Source organism: Macaca fascicularis, chromosome 12 (genome assembly GCF_037993035.2).
Source record: "Macaca fascicularis isolate 582-1 chromosome 12, T2T-MFA8v1.1".
Lineage (NCBI taxonomy): Eukaryota > Metazoa > Chordata > Mammalia > Primates > Cercopithecidae > Macaca > Macaca fascicularis.
In genome coordinates, this window is record NC_088386.1 from 57,301,168 (window position 1) to 57,325,328 (window position 24,161).

At 34.0% G+C, this 24,161-nt stretch overlaps 1 protein-coding gene across 20 annotated transcripts in view; it reads left to right on the plus strand.

The window, feature by feature from the left end:
* SLC4A10 (solute carrier family 4 member 10) overlaps window positions 1–24,161 on the plus strand; it is a 391,994-nt gene that overhangs the window by 239,092 nt on the left and 128,741 nt on the right. For all 20 annotated transcript variants that reach the window (XM_065525564.2, XM_065525565.2, XM_005573309.5 and 17 more), the window contains 2 exons: window positions 15,375–15,535; window positions 22,965–23,153. In XM_065525564.2, coding sequence (XP_065381636.1) covers window positions 15,375–15,535; window positions 22,965–23,153 — 350 coding nt within the window. The remainder of the gene's footprint in view (window positions 1–15,374; window positions 15,536–22,964; window positions 23,154–24,161) is intronic.

Consider the following 24,161-nt stretch of genomic DNA (forward strand, 5'->3'; position numbering starts at 1 on the left):
TGTTTTGTTAGGCTATCTTTTCCATCATAGGACAGCTTTATTGTTAGAAAATCTTTATCTTAAGCATATTTTTTAGTGGTCCTCGGATTGCAATTGCTGTCTGAAAACCACAGAAATTCCACTGGATCATGTTAAACTCGTAGTTGCATTTATTCATTGACTTTACTCAGACAGTGTAGAATTCAATTCTCAATTATGAAAATGAATCTTGTGAATAACACTGGCCCAATTAATTCTTGTTTAATATATTTTCAGTGGTCTTTACAGCTCTCCTTTATTTAAAAAACACTAAAAACAAGACAATCAAAATGGCTACCACCTAGTTTATCCTTATTAACATTTTAAAATAAATAAAACTAATAACTGCCAGTATTTAAAATTCACAAGGTATAGCATGGCAGAAAAGTAAAAGTACTTCTCTACGCTTATTTGCAATATCTCTTTTCAAAAGTAATCACTGTTAATCTTTTTTGTGCATCTTTCCCCCCAAATTTAATGCCTAAACCTGCATGTAAATATATGCCCTTTTAAATTTACACAATAGGGATTATACAATATACAGTGTTCATATCTTATCTTTTCCACTTAATGTATTTGGAACATTTTCCATACCAGCAATTCAAATTTACATTATCTATTTGATGATTGCATTGCATTCAATTATATGGACGAACTTTCCTTTATTTATTTATTAGCTAGTCTTGATAGACATTTAGGTTGTTTATATTTTCCCATAAAAACTGCTGCAATGATTGTTCATACAAATATTTTGTCATTATTTTGTAGATGTTTCTATAAAGTGAATTTCTAACAATGGGAACCTATGTAGCAAAGAGAGCAGACATTTTTTTACTTTGATAAATACTGTAAACTTACCTTCATAAAATGTTTTGTAATTTACACTTATATCAACAGTGTATGAGAGTGCTTATTTTTTTCCTCCACATCCTTTCACAGTAAATTATCAAACTGCTTAAAATGTCTTTTCTAGTTTTATAAATAAAACATAAACCTCGTTTTAATTTGATTATTCAAATTATTAGTGAGGTTCAATATCTTTTCATATGTTTTTATTTTTTTCATGTGAACAGACAATTCATTTCCTTTATCCGTTTTGTATCAAATCATTCATTGTTTTCTTTATTTGCCTTTTTGAACACTTTAAATTGGTGGCATGTTATTCTGTATGAACTAATCTTTTTAATAAAAGAATTTACTTAAGTTTCCTCATAATGTTTTGTATTGTAATATTTTAAATATAGACTTAAATTTAAAATAGTTTTATATAACCTGGTACGTATTAAGATGAAGAGACTTCTACCTTACTTTTTGTCCCAACTGCATCAAAAACTACCTGGGAGTTTTAGAAATATGTAATATATGTGCTCATCTTCTTGGTGAAAGAAAAGGAATGTATGATCATCTTTTCCACAAATTAGTGATATAACTTGCTCTTTTGTGATTTTGATAAGGAAGTTAAAGTGCCTCCCTCCCTGTTTAAGACCAGAAGCATCTGTCTACTACGAGTTACAAGGAACAGACGTTCCTGGGTGACTTGAAGGAAGGAGATCTGGTGATTGTGGTGACTAGATACTTCTAGTTAGTTAGAGTCTTTTTAATCAACTGCTAAGAAGTAATTTTTTGAAGCATTTCTTTTAGAGTTCCTTCTTTATCCTCATACTACATAATAGAGCTGAAAAGTAAGATTGGAATATATATTTTGGCAAGAGAAACTCCCTTATTCTTATAGTGGTTGGTGATTTTTCATCTTACAGATCAAATAGTGATCCATTCATTTTAACCAATAACTTCTTGTAACTTGCCCACTCTCATAAAGCTAGGAGATTGCAGAAGTGATACTAGAATGTAGCACTCTCACTTTGCGACAGTTGAGCAAGTAGGTTTTTGTTATAATCTAATGGATTAACTCAATAACATGTTTGTCGTAAACCACCAAAATATATTGCTGTTGATTTATAAAGAATAAAAAGATAATCCAGTTAATTATTCACATTCTCTAATATTATTAGATGGACCTATGTTCGTAGTCAAGCTTCTAGAATCTAATGCATGGTATAGCTGTTTGAGCTTCAGAGAGACATCTGGTGAGCAATGGAAATAATAACAGATATTGAAGGGGAGGGTAGATGAATTTTTAACTGAGACACAATGCCTCAGGGAAAGGCAGAATATATTTATTGAGGATTTCGAAAAGTAACAGGTTTTAAAGTGGCAGAAGTAATTTTGTTCTGATTGCCCTAGTTCATCTAAAAAAGCTAATTTTTGTTAATCCATGACTCCATCAGATTTTTCAAATGCAATTTAATTCTAGTAAATCATTAGAATCACCATTTAAAGCACTTCTTTCTTTTGATTAGTATTCCAGATGGGATTAATAATTTTCTACCCTCACAGCAGAAATAAAAAGGATATTTTATCAGCACGTTGCACCTGTCACATATCACATCTTGCATAATTTATGCCCACTGTCATTGCCAAGTAAAACTTAAGCAAAGTTTTAGATTTTGAAGCTAAATTTTTGAATCATAATTATTTAATAAATGTTTGTAAAAACCAGCTGTTCACTTTTAAAAACCCTAAAAGAAGCCATATGAAGAGACTAATGAAATCAACACAATTACAATGTCCTGCTTATAAATAACAAGTAATGTTATTAATAGAAAAGTGAGCAAAGTTACCACAGCTGTGCAATTGTGGTGACAACATGTTTGACTGACTGTAGTTGCGCTTTATAAAAGCTTCCCACAAATGAGCTCAGAAGAGGCAAAGCAGGGGGTAGCAGTTAGGCTTCTGGTACATATGTGGCAGCATAGAAAAGGATTATTACATCAAAACAATTTTATTGATGCTGTGAAGGCATTTGATATTCAAAATTAGTAATGGTTTAAGTCATCTGGATTTTTTAGTGGAAAATAATATGGATTAAGAACAGGTGTGAAAATAATATAGATTAAGAACAGTTAATGTCTATAAACACTAAGTTTGGATGTATTTCATTTCCCCTTAAGATGACTATAGGTATTCTTTGATGACATGTTATTCTCTAGCTCCACCCTAGCCATGTCCCCCAACTATCCTAAAAGAGGATGTTTTTTCTTGAGACATCCATTATTTCCCCGAAGGCTATAATTTTGGATGATGTAGTAACTCCTTTTGGATGATAGACTTACTCTTTTTTGTTTGGGTAGAATGAGAGAATTAAAAATCTTAGAAAAGTTAAACTGAGTTAGTGAGAATAGAACACCCAGAAAGAGTTAAATTCTCTAGAAAAAGCCTTCTCTAGAAGCACCTAATTGACAGAATAATTTTATTCTGTATATTTTAATATGAATATTATAGAGGAGATTATAATAAACTTAATCCTCAAAGAATTCGTGAAACATCTATTTAATGTTGCTTATTGGAAAGAGACTCCAATGTGCTAATCTTGGATGAAACAGATCCAGACATACTGAAGGAAATGAAAATAATCTCAGGGTTTAAATCCTCCCTTCTCCCCCCACAGAAGAGGTTGTGCAATTGGCCAACAGTTTTATTTATTTATTTTTTAGCATTATCCATCACATCTCATTCATGCTTTGAAACTCTTGTTTGCTTTGGTTTGCTATTCAAACAAATGTCAGCAGAGTTTATTTGAAAACTGGAACAAATTGCAGCACTTTAGGTCATTAATTGTAATCAGGCATTTTGCAACTGACAGTATATTCAGTGACTACAAATCTTGAAACGGTGTCTGGTGTGTTCCCAGATCTGTTCATGTCTATCTTTGAAGGATGTAATGGGATTTAAAAGAACAGAAAAGAGAGCTATAGTTACGTATTTATGTGTATGTATTATTTTTAATAGTCTCTTTAACAATATTCATTTAAATATCTCTTAAAGAATTGGCATCATTCTGGAGCTGGCATAAAGCACTGAATCTTGAAATGTTTAGTATCTTTAGTAACTTGATATTTGTAACATGTGGGCACCTTTTTATGGAAAGTACCTTCTGCCTCCTCCTATAATACTCATAAAACCTATGGGTACATCAAACCATCCATGCATATAACTTATATTTGGTCATCTTAACTAACAAACTGTTTGGAACTCCCTGAAGTTCCAAACTCCCTGAAAAGAACTCCATTCTTTTCTCATAGAATTAAGCCCTCAACTTGAAGAAAATTATTCTAAAGGAAGGAAGAATAATTGGATTTTTTAAAATGTCATTTCAGACACATAAATCACTGGAACAGAATAGAGAACTAAGAAATAGACCAGCACAAGTAAAGCTTACTGATTTTTGACAAAGCACAAAAACTATTAAATGAAGGAAGAATAATCTTTTCGAAAAATAATGTTGGAGCAAGTAGACAATTTTTTGCAGGCAAAAAATTAGCCTCACCAATTCAAAATAGTTTATAAATTTAAATTTCAAACATAAAGCCATAAAATTCTTAGAAGAAAACATAAGAGAAAATCTTCAGGACCTAGGGCTAGGTGGCAAGTTTTTAGACATAACATCAAAAGCACAATTCGTAAAAGGAAATATTTATAGATTGAACTTTACCAAAATTAAAATGTTTGTGCTGTGAAAGATTCTGTTAAGTGGATGAAAAGGCAAGCTACAGACAGAAAGTATTTGCAAACCAGATATTCAACAAAAGTGTTATATGTAGAACATATAAAGAACTCTCAAAGTTCAACAGTATGAAAATAAATCAATTAGAAAAATGGGCAAAAGGCACAGACATTTCACCAAAGAAGAGATACATATGGCAAATAGCACATGGAAAAATGTTCAATATCATTAGTCATTAGAAAAACGCAAATTAGAGCTTCTCTGAGATATTACTGCATACCTAATAGAGTAATAAAAAAGTCATAATAACAAATGTTGGTGAGGATTTGAAAAAACTGGATCTTTCATACATTGCTGGTGTGAATGTAAAATGGTAGAGCCACTTATGGAAAACAGTTTGACAGTTTCTGATAAAACTAAACATGCATTTACTATATGATCCAGCGATTGGACTCTTGGGCATTTATCCCAGAGAAATGAAAACATGTTCAGACAAAGACCTCTGTGTGAGTGTTCACAGCAAATTTCTTTCTTTCTTTCTTTCTTTTTATTATGCTTTAAGTTCTAGGGTACATGTGCACAACGTGCAGGTTTGTTACATATGTATACATGTGCCATGTTGGTGTGCTGCACCCATTAACTAGTCATTTATGTTAGGTATATCTCCTAATGCTATCCCTCCCCCCTCCCCCCTCCCCACAATAGGCCCTGGTGTGTGATTTTCCCCTTCCTGTGTCCAAGTGATCTCATTGTTCAATTCCCACCTGTGAGTGAGAACATGCGGTGTTTGGTTTTCTGTTCTTGCGATAGTTTGCTGAGAATGATGGTTTCCAGCTGCATGCATGTCCCTACAAAGGACACAAACTCATCGTTTTTTATGGCTGCATAGTATTCCATGGTGTATGTGCCACATTTTCTTAATTCAGTCTGTCACTGATGGACATTTGGGTTGATTCCAAGTCTTTGCTATTGTGAATAGTGCTGCAATAAACATACGTGTGCATGTGTCTTTATAGCAGCATGATTTATAATCCTTTGGGTATTTACCCAGTAATGGGATGGCTGGGTCAAATGGTATTTCTAATTCTAGATCCTTGAGGAATTGCCACACTGTTTTCCACAATGGTTGAACTAGTTTACAGTCCCACCAACAGTGTAAAAGTGTTCCTATTTCTCCACATCCTCTCCAGCACCTGTTGTTTCCTGACTTTTTAATGATTGCCATTCTAACTGGTGTGAGATGGTATCTCATTGTGGTTTTGATTTGCATTTCTCTAATGGCGAGTGATGATGAGCATTTTTTCGTGTGTCTGTTGGCTGTATGGCAAAACCTGCAAACAACCTGAATGTCCCCTATGGGTGACTGATTAAACAAACTGACACATTCATCTTTGTAATGGAATATTACTCTGTAATAAAAAAGGAACAAACTACTGATACAATAACTTTAATGTATATCAAGGGCATTATGCTTAGTAAAAAAGTGTCAGTCTCGAAAGGTTGCAAACTGTATGATTCCATTTAGATAACACCCTCAAAGTGACAAAGGTATAGTGACGAAGAATAGATTAGTGGTTTCCAGGAGACAGAAATAGAGTGAGGATTGAGAATATAAAGGTGCAGCACAAGGGATTTCTTTTGTGGTGATGGAACAGCTTCGTATGTTGATTGTGGTAGAGGTTACATCTATCTATACATGGGATAAAAATGCATAGAACAGAGGCCGGGCATGGTGGTTCATGCATGTAATCCCAGCATTTTGGGTGGTCAGCTAAGGCAGGAGGATTACTTGAGGCCAGGAGTTCAAGACCAGCCTGGGTAACTTAGTGAGACCCCCATCTCTATAAAAAAATATTTAAAAATAGCCAGACGTAGTACCTGGCTATATAGTCCCAGCTACTTGGGAGGCTGAGGTGGAAGGATCACCTGAGCCCGGGAGGTTGAGGCTGCATGAGCTGTGATTGCGCCACTGCACTCCAGTCTGGATGACAGAGCGAGACTGTATCTCAAAAAATTTTTTTAATGCATAGAACTACACACACACACACACACACACACACACACACACAGAGCCCACATCTTATCAGCATTCTTTTTTCTTTCCAATTTTTATTTTAGATTCAAGGGGCATATGTGCAGGGTTGTTTCATGGGTAAATTGTGTGTTACTTACAGGTTTGCTGTGCAGATAATTTTGTCAGCTGATAGGTAGTTTTTCAATCCTCCCCCTCCTCCGCCTTACCTAATAGATATTTTTTGTCACCCAATAGGTAGTTTTCGATCCTCCCACTCTCTACCCTCAACTAGGCCTCAGTGTCTGTTGTTCCCTTCTTTGTGTCCATGTGTACGCAATGTTTAGCTCCCACTTGTAAGAACATGCAGTATTTGGTTTTCTGTTCCTGCATTATTTCACTTAGGATAATGGCCTGTAGCTCCATTCATGTTGCTGCAAAGGCCATTATCTCATTTTTTATAGCTATGTATTATTGCGTGGTGTATATGTAGCACATTTCCTTTATACACTTCACCATTGGTAGCCACATAGGTTGATTCTATGTCTTTGCTATTGTGAATAATGCTGCAATGAACATACACGTGCATGTGTCTCTATGGTAGAACGATTTATATTCCATTGATTATATACTGAGTAATAGGATTGCTGGGACGAATGATAGTTCTGTTTTAAGTTATTTGAGAAATGTCTAGACCGCTTTCCACAGTGGCTGAACTAATTTACATTCTCACCAGCAATGTATAAGCGTTCCCCTTTCTCTGCAATCTTGCCAGCTTCTGTTATTTTTTGACTTTTTAGTAATAGGCATTCTGACTGATGTGTGATGGTATCTCATTGTCGTTTTGGTTTATATTTCCCTAATGATTAGTGATACTGAGCATTTTTTCATATGCTTGTTGGCTACTTGTATTAGTATGTCTTATTTTGAGAAATGTCTGTTAACGTCTTTTGCCCACTTTTGAAATAGGGTTTTTTTTGCTTGTTGATTTATTTGCGTTCCTTAAAGATTCTGGATATTAGACCTTAGTCAGATGCATAGTTTGCAAACATTTTCTCCTACCCTGTAGGTTGTTTACTCTGTTGATAGTTTCTTTTGCTGTGCAAAAGCTCTTTAGGTCAATTAAATTCCACTTGTCAATTTTTGTTTTTGTTGCAATTGCTTTTGGCATCTTCATCACAAAGTCTTTTCCTTGGCTGATGTCCAGAATGGTATTTCCTGGATTTTCTTCTAGAGTTTTTATAGTTTTTGGTCTTACATTTAAGTCTTTAATTCATCTTGAGTTGATTTTTGTATATGGTGAAAGGTAGGGGTCCAGTTTCAATCTTCTGCATATGGCTAGCCAGTTATCCCAGCAGCATTTATTGAATAGGAAGTCCTTTCCTCATTGCTTATTTTTAATTGGCTTTTTTGAAGATCAGATGGTTATACATGTACAGCTCTATTTCTGGGTTCTTTAACCTGTTCCATTGGTCTATGTGTCTGTTTTTATAATGTTACCATGCTGTTTTGGTTACTGTAGCCTTGTAGTATAGTCTGAAGTCAGGTAGTGTGATGCCTCCAGCTTCATTCTTTTTGTTCAGGATCACTTTGGTTCTTTGGGATCTTTTTGGGTTCCATATGAATTTTAGATTTTTTTTATAATTTTGTAAAAATGCATAAATTTTTTCTAATTTTGTAAAAATGTTATTGGTGGGTTGATGGGAATAGCATTGAATGTGTAAATTGCTTTGGGCAGTATAGCCATTTTAATTTTGATTTTTTTCCTATCTATGAGCATGTAATGTTTTTCCATTTGTTTGCGTCATCTCTGATTTATTTCAGCACTGTCTTGTAATTCTTGTTGCAGAGATCTTTCATCTCCCTGTTTAGTTGTATTCCTAGGTATTTTATGATTTTCATGACTATTGTGAATGGGATTGCATTCTTGATTTAACTCTCAGCTTGAATGTTGTTGGTGTATATAAATGTATACTATTTGCATATTGATTTTGTATCCTAAAACTTTGATGAATTTGTTTAGCAGATGTAGGAGCCTCAGGCAGAGATTATGTCTTTCCTAGGTATAGTATCATATCATTTGTGGAGAGAGGTGGTTTGACTTCCTCTTTCTCTATCTGGATGCCTTTTATTTTTTATTCTTTTCTGTTTCTCTGGTTAGGACTTCCAGGACTTATGTTGAATAAGAGTGGTGTGAGTGGGCATCCTTGTCTTGTATCAGTTTTCAAGGAAAATGTTTCCAGCTTTTGCCCATTCAGTATGATGTTGGCTGTAGGTTTGTTGTAGATAATGCTTACTATTTTGAGGTGTATACCTTCAATGCCTAGTTTTTTGAGGGTTTCAAACATGAAGGATGTTTAATTTTATCAAAAGTCTTTTCTGCATCTACTGAGATCATTATGTGGTTTTTGTTTTTAGTTTTGTTTATGTAATAAATAACATTTATTGATTTGCATATGTTGAACCAAACTTGCATCCCAGGAATAGAGCCTATTTGATCATGGTGGATTAGCTTTTTCATGTGCTGCTGGATTTGGTTTGCTAGTATTTTATGGAGGATTTTTGCATCTATGTTCATCAGGGATGTTGGTCTGAAGATTTTTTTGTTGTGTATCTGCCTGGTTTTAGTATGAGAATGATGCTGGCCTCATAGAATGAATTGGAAAGGAACCCCTCTTCCTTGTTTTTTGGAAGAGTTTCAGTATCAGCTCTTCTTTATACATCTTGTAGAATTTGACTGTGACTCCATCTGATCCAAGGCTTTTTTTCTGGTTGTTTGCTTTTTTATTACAATTCAATTTTGGAACTCATTATTGGTGTGTTCATGGTTTCAATGTATTTCTGGTTAGGCCAGGTGCAATGGCTCACACCTCTGATTTCCAGCACTTTGGGAGGTTGAGGTGGGTGGATCACTTGAGCCCAGACATTTGAGACCAGCTTGGCCAAAATGACGAAACCCTGTCTCTACTAAAAATACAAAAAAATTAGCCAGACACGGTGGTGTGTGCCTTTAGTCCCAGCTACTTGTGATGTGAGGCAGGAGAATCACTTGAACGCAGGAGCAGAGGTTGCAGCGAGTCGAGATCGTGCCACTGCACTCCAGTCTGGGTGACAGAGAGAGACTCTGTCTCAAAAAAATAAATAAAAGAAATAAACAAATAAATAAATAAATAATAAAAATAATTTATTTGGGAGGCCGAGACGGGTGGATCACGAGGTCAGGAGATCGAGACTATCCTGGCTAACACGGTGAAACCCCGTCTCTACTAAAAAATACAAAAAAAAAAACTAGCCGGGCGAGGTGGCGGGCGCCTGTAGTCCCAGCTACTCGGGAGGCTGAGGCAGGAGAATGGCGTGAGCCCGGGAGGCGGAGCTTGCAGTGAGCTGAGATCCGGCCACTGCACTCCAGCCTGGGCGACAGAGCGAGACTCCGTCTCAAAAAAAAAAAAATAATAATAATAATAATAATTTATTTCTGGTTTAATCTTGGGCAGTTGTATATTCCTAGGAATTTATCCATTTCTTCTAGCTTTTCTAGTTTGTGAGCACAGAGGTGTTCATAATAGTCTCTGAGGGTTTTTGTATTTCTGTCGGGTTAGTAGTAATGTTTCCTTCGTTTTCTGATTGTGTTTATTTTTATCTTCTTCCTTTTTTAAAATTAATCTAGCTAGCAGTATATCAATGTTATTTATTCTTTCAAAGAGCCAGCTCTTGGTTTTGTTGATCTTTTGTGTGATTTTTTTTCATCTCCATTTTATTCTGTTCAGCTCTATTTTGGTTATTTCTTTTCTTCTGTTATATTTGGGATTGGTTGACTTTTGCTTTTCAAATTCCTTCAAGTGTAATGTTAAGTTGTTAACTTAAGATGTAAGTTGTTGTTTTTTTTTTTTATGTCAGCATTTAGCAGTATAAACTTTCCTCTCAACACTACTTTTGCTGTGTCCTGGAGATTCTAGTATGTCTTATCTTTGTTTTCTTTTTTTTATTTTTATTTTTTATTTTTTTTTTATTTTTTATTATTATACTTTAAGTTCTAGGGTACATGTACATAACGTGCAGGTTTGTTACATAAGTATACTTGTGCCATGTTGCTGTGCTGCACCCATCAACTCGTCAGCACCCATCAACTCGTCATTTACATCAGGTATAACTCCCAATGCAATCCCTCCCCCCTCCCCCCTCCCCATGATAGGCCCCGGTGTGTGATGTTCCCCTTCCCGAGTCCAAGTGATCTCACTGTTCAGTTCCCACCTATGAGTGAGAACATGTGGTGTTTGGTTTTCTGTTCTTGTGATAGTTTGCTAAGAATGATGGTTTCCAGCTGCATCCATGTCCCTACAAAGGACACAAACTCATCCTTTTTTATAGCTGCATAGTATTCCATGGTGTATATGTGCCACATTTTCTTAATCCAGTCTGTCACTGACGGACATTTGGGTTGATTCCAAGTCTTTGCTATTGTGAATAGTGCCACAATAAACATACGTGTGCATGTGTCTTTATAGCAGCATGATTTATAATCCTTTGGGTATATCCCCAGTAATGGGATGGCTGGGTCATATGGTACATCTAGTTCTAGATCCTTGAGGAATCACCATACTGTTTTCCATAATGGTTGAACTAGTTTACAGTCCCACCAACAGTGTAAAAGTGTTCCTATTTCTCCACATCCTCTCCAGCACCTGTTGTTTCCTGACTTTTTAATTTATCTTTGTTTTCATTAGTTTCAAATAATTGCTTGGTTTCTACCTTTACTTCATTGTTTACTGAAATCATTAAGGAGCAGGTTGTTTAGTTGCCATACAATTGTATGGTTTTGAGATATCTTCTTTGTATTGATTTATATTTTTATTGTGTTGTGTTCTGAGATTATGTTTGGTATGATTTTGGGTTTTTTTAATTTGTTGAGAATTGCTTTATGGTTAAGTATGTGGTCAATTTTAGAATATGTGCCATGTACAGATGAAAAGAATGTATATTCTGTTTTTGTTGGGTGGAGTGTTCTGTAGATGTCTGTTAGGTTCATCTGGTCAAGTGTTAAGTTTAGGTCCCAAATATCTCTTGTTAGTATTCTGCCTCAGTGATCTGTCCCATATCATCAGTGGGGTGTTGGAAGTCTTCCACTCTTATTGTGTCATTATCTAAGTTTCTTCATAAGTCTCTAAGAACTTGTTTTATGAATCTAGGTATTCCAGTATTGGGTGCATATATATTTAGGATAGTTAAGTCTTCTTGTTTGAACACTTTATTTTTATGTAATCCTATTCTTTTTACTTTTTGATTGTTTTTGGTTTAAAGTCATTTTTTTCCGAAATAAAAACAGGAACCCCTTTCCAGCATTCTTAAAATTTAAAATTTTACTTTCAAAGGAGTCAAGATGAAATGATTTAGATGCTTTGTCACTTATTTAGTCATCTTCACTGTTATCCAGTAGTAAATTTTAACTATAAATTTTATTATAAGAAAGGGTTTTATCATGGTATATAGACCAAGAGGCCCAGGAGTATTTTAAAAGTGAATTTGTTATTCATATTATTACAGCTTACAAACAATATTATTGTATGGGTAAGTTTCTAGAGTTACACTTAAGTAGTTGGGAAACAATATGATTTTTTAGTAATGTACAAAGGCTTTTCAGGATTTTGTACTTGAGTATAATTTTTGGAGATTACATTTAATTTAGTTTATTTATTTGTTCTTTTGAGGCAGGATCTCACTCTGTCACCCAGGCTAGAGTGCAGTGGCATTGTCATGGCTCACTGCAGCCTCGATCTCCTGAGCTCAAGCAGTCCTGCCATCTCAGCCTCCTGAACAGCTGGGACTACAGGCATGCACCACCACACCTAGTTAACATTTTTAATTTATTGTAGAGACATCATCTCACTGTTAACCATCGTCTCACTGTTACAATATTTTAGAATCAATTTTATAAACAGGGATGACAGAAAGTACCATACCTCTAGAAACCTTAATTGAGGACATTTTCCATAGAGGAAAACCTACATTTCCTTAAATAGTATTACACCCTTTTAAACCTCTAGGTTTCCTATACCACCAAATAGACTAGAAAGTAAATTTCCAACTTCACAAAGTTCTTCAGTCAAAATAACACCAGCATACGTGCTATTATATAGTCTCCCTTCCTTTTGCTCTTTTTATCTGAAATCCACAGCATATGTCAGTAGATTATAATTTAATTAGGAGATTTAATAAAAGTTGTATCCACTCCCCTGATGCCACTTCCGTATGGAAAGTTTCATTTTAGCCCTTCCACAGAATAGTATGTTTGAGTCTTATTCACAAAGGAAAACCATCTATTTTTATCTAGCATAGTAGATAATAAAGAAAACAAATTAGAATAATATGAAAGAAAAAGTGAAAACAAAGAATATTTTGCAACTTAAGATTGGCTCCAGACATGGATGAAAATTCAATGTTAAATCAGTTGTTTCTACTATAAGCATTAGCATAAGATCTTTGAGCTGAAAAGCACTATAAGTTCAATTCAAATTACTGTATTATGGTGGGAAATGGGCACAGACTCTGGAGAAAAACAAAATTTTAAAAAAAAACAAAAAACTTAAGAGTTGGATCCTGGTTTGACAAGGTCACTGGCTAGGTGATCTCTGGAAAATTATTTAATGTGTTTAATTTGTCTCATCATTTTACCTGTGAGAAAAGTGACCCAGAGAAGTTAAAAGACTTTCCTTTTATTACAACGTGGTTTTGCTGTAGAGTATAGAAAAAATATACATTTCTTTTTATTCTCAACTATTTGAAGACACTTTATATAATACTATAGCATTAAAATGTCTGCCAAGAGGTTGCTCCTTTGTGATATTGAAATAATAGTGTGACTATGGCCTTATTCTCATATCTGACAAGAAATAATAATTTATTATATTTATTAAAATCACATTTGCTTTCACCATTAATTCTGATTAGGATTTTTATGCTGATATGAATAACTAAAATGATGATCTAAGTCAGTTGGGATAGGCTAAATTATGCTATAAAAATATCCTGCAATCTCAGTGGCTTAAACCCATTTGTTTATGGCTCACAATTCATGTCCATCATGGATCATTGGGATTTTGCTCGTCTGTTCACTGTATTAAACAGTAACTTAGAAACCTCAGCTGATAGATCAGCCTTCATCTTGAACTTTTGCTTGTTGTATGTCAAGGAAAGGGTGAGCTCCAGAGGATATCCTCTTGACAATTAAATACTCCAGTCTGGAAGTGACACACACATAATTTCTGTTCCCATCCCATTTCCAGAATTAATCACAGACATGGACTCACCCAATTAAAAGGAAGCCAGGTAGTGATATTTTACTCTTTCCTAGGAAGAGAGGGAGAACAGTTACGACATGATATTACCATCACATGATTTATGAGGTATTATGGCCCTGTTTAGTACTGAAAAACTTTAAGAATAACTAATATGAAAACTTTTTGTGTGGACAAAAATGTTCTATAAAATGCCCAGCCTTGAAGAGATACTGTTGGTGATTTGTGGCTTAAATGTACGCTTTTTCAATGTGGCATTGCTATTCTTACCTGACTGTAAGTTTTGGCAGGTATAAGTATTCTTTTCTATTGGTTTCCTCTTCACCGTCTGACATTTTTTTTTTTTCTTTTTGCTTCCTAAACACTAGAGACAGATGCATAGCTTTGCTGATCTCTCTTACTACTCTGGACATTAATCATTCTGACTGGCTCTTTTGGTTAGTTACTTTTCGCTAATCCACTTGATTCCCTAACTAGTTACTCCCACATATTTGTTCTGTGTTGAAGTTGTATCATTTTGTTACACAAAATAATAATATAATATCGTATAGAGGATTTGAATCGTATTGCTTGGAGAGAGAAATTGTGGTCAAAAATGACTAAGGAGAAAAGAAATGAGGGAAATGGTGAAGATGGAGGTAGGCAAGAATATTTAGGCTAAGGTTCATTAGAAATGGTGAAATTAAATTGGTCATCTATTAGGATTAGAGACCAAGTTCCTAAACAGATAAGAATAAAGTGGCTTTTGCCAGAGCGATAAAATCATTGGTTTCTCTTTATCTGTTCCATTTATCTTGCTTGCAGACAATCTAGGTATTACTATTGATTTTGGTCCAAGAAGACAATGGTCTCCTGTTTGACCTCATGACATCAAGGTTCTTCTCTGATTATCCATCCTGGCAGAAACACCCAGGGGTGGGGTCTGAGCTTAATTCTCACATATTCAGTCCCTATGAAGTGACTGCTATCACTAGCTTTCATCCAAGCAAGCCTAACAAAGATTTTTCCTATACAACGGGCCCCAAATTATGCTAGCTTCCCTCAAGATCTTATAAGAAAATTACCAAGAGACTAAAATTTTCAGGTTTAAGACCTCCCACCAATGAAAAATAAGTATTCTTTCATTTTCTTTTTCAATTACCATTAACTTTCCATGAAGGATACACTCTTTATTAGTGCTACATAAGATTTTCTGTGACCACTGGTTAAACACTTATATTTAAATGTTTCTTCAGAGTTAGACAAGTTAACAAAATAACATGAGTTTTCCTTTATTTTCAATTATTTTTTTAATTACAGAAAGAATGTAAGCTAAATGGAATTAAAATGAAATAAGCCAAATGGCTTAGACTAGCTTTTATATACTTCCAAAACTTATGAACCAAGACACAATATGACTGCTTTTCTATTTCAGCCTTTTATTTTTGGGATAAAGGATCATTCACCTACAATATAATATAAACTGTGCTGATAATATTTATTTATATAGGTGGTTGAAGTTTGAAGAAGATGTGGAAGATGGAGGAGAAAGGTGGAGCAAGCCTTATGTAGCTACTCTTTCATTGCACAGCTTGTTTGAGTTGAGAAGTTGTATTCTGAATGGAACTGTGTTGCTGGACATGCATGCCAACACTTTAGAAGAAATTGCAGGTATATCTTTTCTCCTTAGTCTATTTTATAGGTACAACTACATTTTTGTTATTCTCTTTTCCTTGTAATTCAATATATGCATGAACTTTGGAAAACTATTCTCATAATCACTGTATGAGGCCTTAAAAGTCATTTTCTTTTACCCTGTTATTCGAGATAAAAGAAGTTGAATCTCAGAGAAATATGCTCTAGGTTGGCAGTGCCAAGTCTAGGACAAGAACCTAGATATCTTGATTCCCATTCACCTTTCATTTTCATTATTAGACTCTCACCATTAGAAATTTAAAGGAAAAACCCTTAAAGCTACTTATTTTCAATATCCAAACACATGAAATCACCAAATGAAAAAATTTCAATAAACAGAAAAATGTTGGTTTAGAATGGACACAGAAGAGTATGGCCATTTATTTTAAACTTGATTAAAACCCTTGAATTCCAGAGGAAGCCAAGTGTTATAGTTAGGATTTGTTTTGTAATTCAATACTGCAACCTGATAAATGATTAGTATTAGAATTCAATGATGTCTTATAATATAGACAGCTATATTTAGGAAATGTTATTATTACAGAAATTGAGTCAAAGAACTCCTGTATCTTTTGACCAGAAGACAAACATATTTTAGTAAAGACAAAATAATACAAAAACACAGAAATAAGTTTTGAAAGTATATAAATGAAATAATTGATGGAGGTTTTAAAATACAAACAAAGAAAAGAGACAGTTTAAAAATTATTAGTTTGGGAAAAAATAAAATTGGTTCCATATGATATGTATTTGTGAAGTGGAAAAACTTAGTATCTTAATTACATTGTAGAAATGAAAAATAAATTATATGTGTGTTAATCATATATATAAGAGAATTATATATTAGAAAAATAACATATCTACTCTAATCTGCAGAACAGCCCCATGAAGTAGATGTCATTCTCATTTTCCAATCAGAAAATAGAAACTCTAAAATTGTCATGACCTAGATTTCACCCAGGGGCCCCTGACTTTAAGCCCGGTGTCTTTTCTGTTACACTACAACTGCTGTCTGAAGAAAAAGAGATGTCTTGAAGTGAATGTCACCCAAATTTTGATGGCACACTTATCACCTTAAAAATTATTGATTTAGTCATTGGTGCTGATAGGCATTGCAGTATATGTGAAAAGAACAGTAAGTACTAAAAGATACTTTGGCTTGATTTATTAAACTAAAATTCCAAAAAATCTAAAACACATACACGGGTGCGCGCGCGCACACACACACACACACACACACACACACACACACACACACACACACACTCTGCCCCAAACAGGAAAGATAAGCAGTCCTCTTCTGTTTCATGTGACACCTGTAAAGAGATTATTCTTTAAATTACATAACTAGAGCCTAAAATACTTTATAAAGTTAAACATATATGTATAATTTTCAGAAGTATCCAGGCTACTGTAGCTGCAATAAATCAAGAAAAAATGGAGAAAATGATTAACTCAGAAATAAACAAACTCTCTAAGAATGCTGAAATAGGTAGCTATCCAGCTCAGTTTCTTAGCTTTACATTATATGGTCTTGCTAATACCCATTAAACATTTTTATATTTTAATTAGGAATGAAACAGCCGGGCTTTTCACAGTACTTTGAAGTATGGGAAGCTCTTAAGTTTGTAATTATCTTTTTCATACTCAAACCTGGTTCTTAGTGTTATTATTGTTTTCCTTATTTAATAAAGAAAGAAACTAAGATTTAAAAGGTTAGAGGCCTTGTGCTAAGGGATTTATTTTCGCTGCTTGAATTGATGATGACGCTACCTTTGAAAATAGATTAATCCAAATACATTTTGAAATGGGAAGTGAAACTGTCACATTCTACCACCTGGCAAAATTAGCCTCAGAACACACCCTTTACACTTTTACCAGTCTTCACATTTCTTAAGTTATGTAATTTCTAATGCTTTCCTCAGAAAGTTATTCTTATGAAGAAATTTTCTCCCAGTAATTTGACTAAAACACTGTTTATTTTATCACCTTAGTTCACTTTCATTGTCTAAAATTATGCAACTTTTTCCTAACTCTGTCCCTTTCCCAAGCTCAATTCTGTAGAATATGTGAAGGTTAACTGGGTTAAATCTAGCCTTTTCAAGCAAATTACATTCTCTAAGTCTATCCTTACAGTGAAAGTAGTTCAGTTGACGTCTTGATACCCTAAATAGCTTTTTAGTATTCTTTCTGCTCTTCTAATTAGTGTGTATCTTTCTGACTTTGAAGTAGCCCAACCTGAATGTCCCATTTTTCAGTGCAGAGCAGCCTGTAAAATGACATTTAGAATATGTCAGTGGTTTAATGCTAACATCACAAAGAAAAATATGATTACAAATATCTCTGTTGATCATTATTACCTTAGATTCCTTTACAATCATTACTGAGAAGAGATTTCCTCTCATTGATAACTATAATTTGACTAAAATTAAAAGTTACTTATGTATCCCCTCAATATAATCTCATTAAAATATTTTCTCTCCATAGTTTGTAATTATATTCTTATTTTTTACTTACTCCTATTTTCATTTTATAAAAATTGAGCTGTGTTACTAAGTTTGTAATAAATAAGCATGCTTTCCGTTTTTAAGACTTCTAACTTTGCAAAGTGTTTTCACATAATTATGTTTTATTATCAAAGCAACTTATAAAGTAGGAAAGAAACTATTTCACTGTAAACAGATAAATAGAAAGTTCTTTATCAAAGATGACCTTTGCAGAAATGGAAATAATTTTTTTATTAACCTATAGTCATAATTTTTGGGGTATGGGGGTCTCACTATGTTGCCCAGGCTCGTCTTGAATTCCTGGGTTCAATCAGTCCACCTGCTTCAGCTTCCCAAAGTGCTAGGATTACAGACATGAGTCACTGTGCCCAACCATAATTTCTGTTTTATTCTGTTTCATGATCATTTGTGGCCACAGTGATTAACAGTCAGCTCTGAAACTTTTTCCTCAACTCTTATTTATCATGATTTTTCTCTGTTAGCCATAATTCACATACATTAGTCACTCATTTCAGTTTTACAAAAGCTAAGTGTCACAGTTTACCTTTAAGATTTCTAATCCCTAGTACTTTGTGAATGCACAGGCTTTGCAGTATTGATGTTTTTCAGACATTTCCTACTAGATGAATATGACCCAGATATTGTTTTGTAATGATCAAGGATTTTTATATCAATGTTCTGATATGTTTTTAACAGACTCAGATAATTCCTTAAGATATTTTCGTAGACTTAGTAGCAGAAAATCCCATTTGTATCTGGCAAGTCTGTCAAAAATTTCTGGTATAATTAAAGTAGGATTTTCTTTTGGCTAAAATTAATTTAAAATGTATCTATTTCCCAATGTTTCAGGAAACTCAATAAATTTAAACTTTATCCTTCAAAATATTACTTAACCTTTTCAAATCCAAAATTCTCCGGATATATCTTCTTACCACAATTTACTCTGATATGGAGATTAATTATATTGAATATGCTTCTGAATTATATTCATATAAATTACAGGGAATTTTATGGTCTATGTTAATCTCTTTGAAATTAAGCATTATAAAGATTAATGATGGAAATATCCTCTCTTCAGTGTGTGTATACTTTAACCTAATTCTGTCAATGAGAGTTAGGAAGAAATTAAAACCAAACCAAAGTTAGTACCATGGACAGATTATCAATCATAGCTCCCAACTCATTTAAACAACCTTTGTTGTTTAAAATCTTTCATTGAAGGAAGAATCTGCAGTTTGCTCCACTGAATGTAATCTGTAGATATGGGAGTATAGGAATAACCATATATTTTTTAACATGCCTATACTGTGACAATCCTTGGTCTGAAAAGTAAATATTCTATTACAGTTTACACCTTTAGCACACACATCCCTGTTAGTGCTGGCAACCAAACCACAGAATTTAGGAATTTCATATCATATTCCCCCCACCTCCCCCAATATATTTTACGTTAAGACAATGGGTTTTCAAAGCATTGATATGATGATCTTCAAAAAGACAGAGATTTATATAGAATCTGCAATATGTCATAGCCTCTAGGGGCTTTCATTCAAGATACGTTATGATAAAATAGTTACTTGATAGGATGAAAAACAATTTTTCATTTTTCTGAGGCCGTTTTCCACAAGTGCTACTAGTTTTTCTTTTTTTCTTTTTCTTTTTTGAGACGAAGTCTCACTCTGTCGTCGGGCTGGAGTGCAGTGGCGCGATCTCAGGTCACTGCAACCTCCGCCTCCCGGGCTCAAGCGATTCTCCTGCCTCAGTCTCCCAAGTACCGGGGACTACAGGCGTGCGCCACCATGCCCAGCTAATTTTTTGTATTTTTAGTAGAGACGGGAACTCACCATGTTGGGCAGGATGGTCTCAAAGTGCTACTATTTTTCTAGAACCTGCTTAGTGTTAGCAGAGTGTGAGAGTGTGACCTATTTGTCCTTTTTTTTTCTTGCTTTTTCGCTTTTCATCCAGATCCTGGGGCAGAATAGACTGTATTATGTAGGCATCATAGCGTGCTGAGATTGCAGGACTTCACTCTGGACCAAAAGTCATTATGGTCCATTATTCTTTCACACTTTTCAAGTTAATACTGATATATATTGTAGTGGGGAAAAGAACAATGTGAGTGATTACTAATTCAGATTCCTTTTGGTACCTAAATGTCACCCTAATATGTTATATTCTTAAGCAAAATGAGTAATTTTTTTCCAGACAAGTAAGATATAATTTGATACAGTTATACTTTGGAGAAGTTTGCTGTGTATTTCTCTGTAACTAATGAACAGATGAGTGTGTTTTTTAATATTTACTTTTCCTTACGTAACTGTTTCAAATAAAAATCTTATCTTTGAAAAACTGTGAAGATAGTGACCTATGGGTTTTATAGTGTTTGAGCCTGGAAACATTGTGCTTTAATAGAAATTAAAAATCATAAACATATGCAGGGTTTATTATGTGATTACTTTTGATTCTGACTAGAATATTGAACTGGGAATTCTTATCATGGCTTATATTTGGAACTGCCTTACAATAATATCATATTGGTATTCTAATAACCTACTTTACAACTTCCATTATGAAGCATATGCATATTTTGTATACATTTTTCCATCTTAGCAAGGTTTCAGTGTAATGTCATATATGTTGACAATTTATTATTTCCTTTATTTCAGATTAACCCAGGGGTATTATAACTACTGATCTCCAAAGAACTGAAAAATAGATTTAAATATTATTCTATAGTATAATACATTTTCAGAATTGGAAGGGACCTTTGAGGTAATTATAGTGACTGACTTTCAAACATTCCAGGTATATATTATGGGTGACTTCCAAATATTCATTCTACCTCTTTCCATTGTAAACACAAAAATGATACAGCACACTATATCCCATGTGCCAAATATGGCCAACTGCCTGATTTCATAGGGCATTTGAGCTAAGAATGGGGATTATATTTAAAATGGTTGAAAAATAATAAAAAAGAAGTTAATATGTTGTGATGTGAATGTTATATGAAATTTGAGTTTCAGCATCCATAAAGAAGTTGCACTGGAGCATAACCAGGTTTATTTGTGTACATGTTGCCTGTGGCTGCTTTCCTGCTACAAAGGCAAAATTCAGTATTTGTGACAGAGATCAGATGGCCTACAATGCCTAAAATATTTGTTATCTGGCTCAGGACAAAAAGAGCTTGTCTATCTCTGGTTTAGAGAATTAACTCTAGATTGAAGTGCAGTTCTTGATTAGCCTGTCAGTAATATAAATACCATCTCCTTTGCCAGTGATTGGGTTCAAGATGGGCAGGGCTATGTCAGTAAGACTTAGGATAATTTTTCCTGGCCAGGTGAAAAATAACTCATCTAAGAGAAAGTCACAAAAAATATATTTCTCACTGCATATGAACAAAAATATATATTTCCTTGTTGTGGCTGGAAGCCATCTTATGACCATAAGGAAAATCAGCCTGAGGTTAAAGCTTACCCTAGAGGAGGGGGAAGTTAACAAAATCACAGAGAAGCAGAATTAGAGCCAACCTAACTTTGATCTTTCTATTATGTGAGCCAATAAAATTGTTTTAGGTAGTTTAATTTAGGTTTTCTGCTATTGATAAGCCCAGCTTTGTCTCTAATTGATAAACTGTTATAAAATATGAATATATTGAAACCACCACAAATTTCAAAACAGGAACCCATAATCTATGTAATGAAAATTGCAAAGAAAATCCTGTTCTGGGAAATATTTACTGATAGCCTCAATATTCCAATCAGTGCATCAGGTGCCTTATGCCAGTCTTGGCACCAACATGTGATATAGATATTATTATCTCCATTTTATAAATAAGGACACTGAGGTTATTCAACTTTGCAAAGTCATCTAGCTAGAATGTCATAAAGTGGCCCAAATCTGTCCCCTAGTTCATTTCGGCTTCACACTGAAGGGAAATACTGTTGGTAAGGCAGCATTCTGCTAATTTTGAAACCTTTATTGTACTCAAAAAGGCAGTGGAAGGCAGCTCATTGCGATCTGCTTTACATAAGATGTTAAATGTCTTAAAAACAATTAGAGTTAATATTTGATAATCAGAAAGCAAACTGATTACACAAACATTCACTGATGTGATCTTTATATCACTAAGAAACTTAAAATACCTTTGCTTATCTACTTTATTGACATTTTTGATACTATGTATGGTAAATAATCTGCTTAATTATAGACTTCTGAAATCTCACCTTCCAGTCTTTGTTTTGCAGGTATAGAATATCTTTTTAATCTAACATTCTCAAGGGAGTGTGTTTCCAGGAAAGTTTGAGAAAGGGCTGATTTTCTATCCATATGAAACAGAATTGTTTACTCTCCAAATTCAGTAACTATATCACTTCATAGGCCTCTTTGCATCAGATTTTCACAGATAGACTTCTGTTCACTTAACGAGGAAACAAGGAAATTAGTCTGTACTAGAAAATGGGAAAAATATTAAAATATAAGTATAAAACCAATTTCCAAATTCAAACACATTGTGAATTGTGAATTCAAACACATTATGAATTTTCATATCATCTCTACAGCTATTCCACCCATCAGTGTGAATAATGAAGAAATAAAGAACTTTCTTCTCAATGCAACTATTCCCCTTTGAAAAATAATACTTCATAAGAATTATATATTTAAAATAGAATGATTTATAATGAAAATTTGCCCAAATCTTTCTTGTGCAACATTTCTACAATGGAACATAAATTTCCATTTATAACACCATGCTTAGGAATGTTTTTAAAGAAGTTATTTCTATTTCAAGATGACTAATATTGTTTAGGGCTTGCATATTTGGACTCAGTGATTCATGGCTGGCACATGTTCTAGAGGAAAGCTGTATTCATCTTCTTCCGGCCTCTTCTCTTCAGATATGGTTCTTGACCAACAAGTGAGCTCAGGTCAGCTGAATGAAGATGTACGCCACAGGGTCCATGAGGCATTGATGAAGCAACATCATCATCAGAATCAGAAAAAACTCACCAACAGGATTCCCATTGTTCGTTCCTTTGCTGATATTGGCAAGAAACAGTCAGAACCAAATTCCATGGACAAAAATGGTAAATGTTTGTTTATTGTGCTCTTTATGTCTACTATAGGTCTCTGACATATCAAAGTGCTTCTAAATCTTTTAAAATTTGTTTTATTTGAAAATGATTTTTTGAAATTCAGATTATTGTAGAATTCTTTTTACATGAGGATATAGTCTTATTATCAAGCATCAAATTGTAAAACTTTTAGAAAAGAACTTAAGTTTCCTGAAAGGCTCAGGAAAAAATAAAAAAAAAACTAATATTTAATAAAAAAAAAAAACTTTTAGATTTGCTGCAGAAAATATAAACAGAGCATCTGTGGCATAACAAATAAGGTCCTAGTCTCTGTCCTGTAGCTTAAAAATGTAATGCGGGGCTTTGACTTATGCCGTAGATGGTGTTTTCATTTAAAGGAATCATGATCGTCATCTAGTGTTTGTGGAAAAAAGATATTGGTTTCATGTTGCTCATAGTTAACAAATTCCATTAGAGAAAATGATTGAAAAGACCAGCCAGTGCATTGCTTGTGACTTTACCTACATTATGGCTGATTCCGGTTCAAGGGCTCATTGCTGTTTGTAATGTGGCATCTTCAACATCCATGGAGCCACCCCACTGACCATTTTCATACACCAATATAGATGACCACCATTGTTTCCTAGCAATCTTGACTTTCTATGATTTATGCTTCGGACTCTTTTATCTTTCCTGTATTTTTTGTTCTCTCCTTGCATTTATTTAACCCCTGATCATTTGCACTAAGGAAGTTGCTTAGGAATCTCCTATTGTCATCCATCCTTTCTATTAGTCTCATGAAAGAAAATGAAGTTACCATGAAGATGGTATGAATTTGTTAAACTTCTATCAGCTTTAAAGTTTCCAGTTCTAAAAGATAAAAATTAATGAAAAGTATTTTCAAATGCTTTACTGGAAAGACTGATTTCCACAAATGGATGAAAGCACATGTAGTGACAGCATGAAATATCATGTAATCTCACCCTATTTTCAAAAGCTTCAGAGATGCCTTAAATAAAA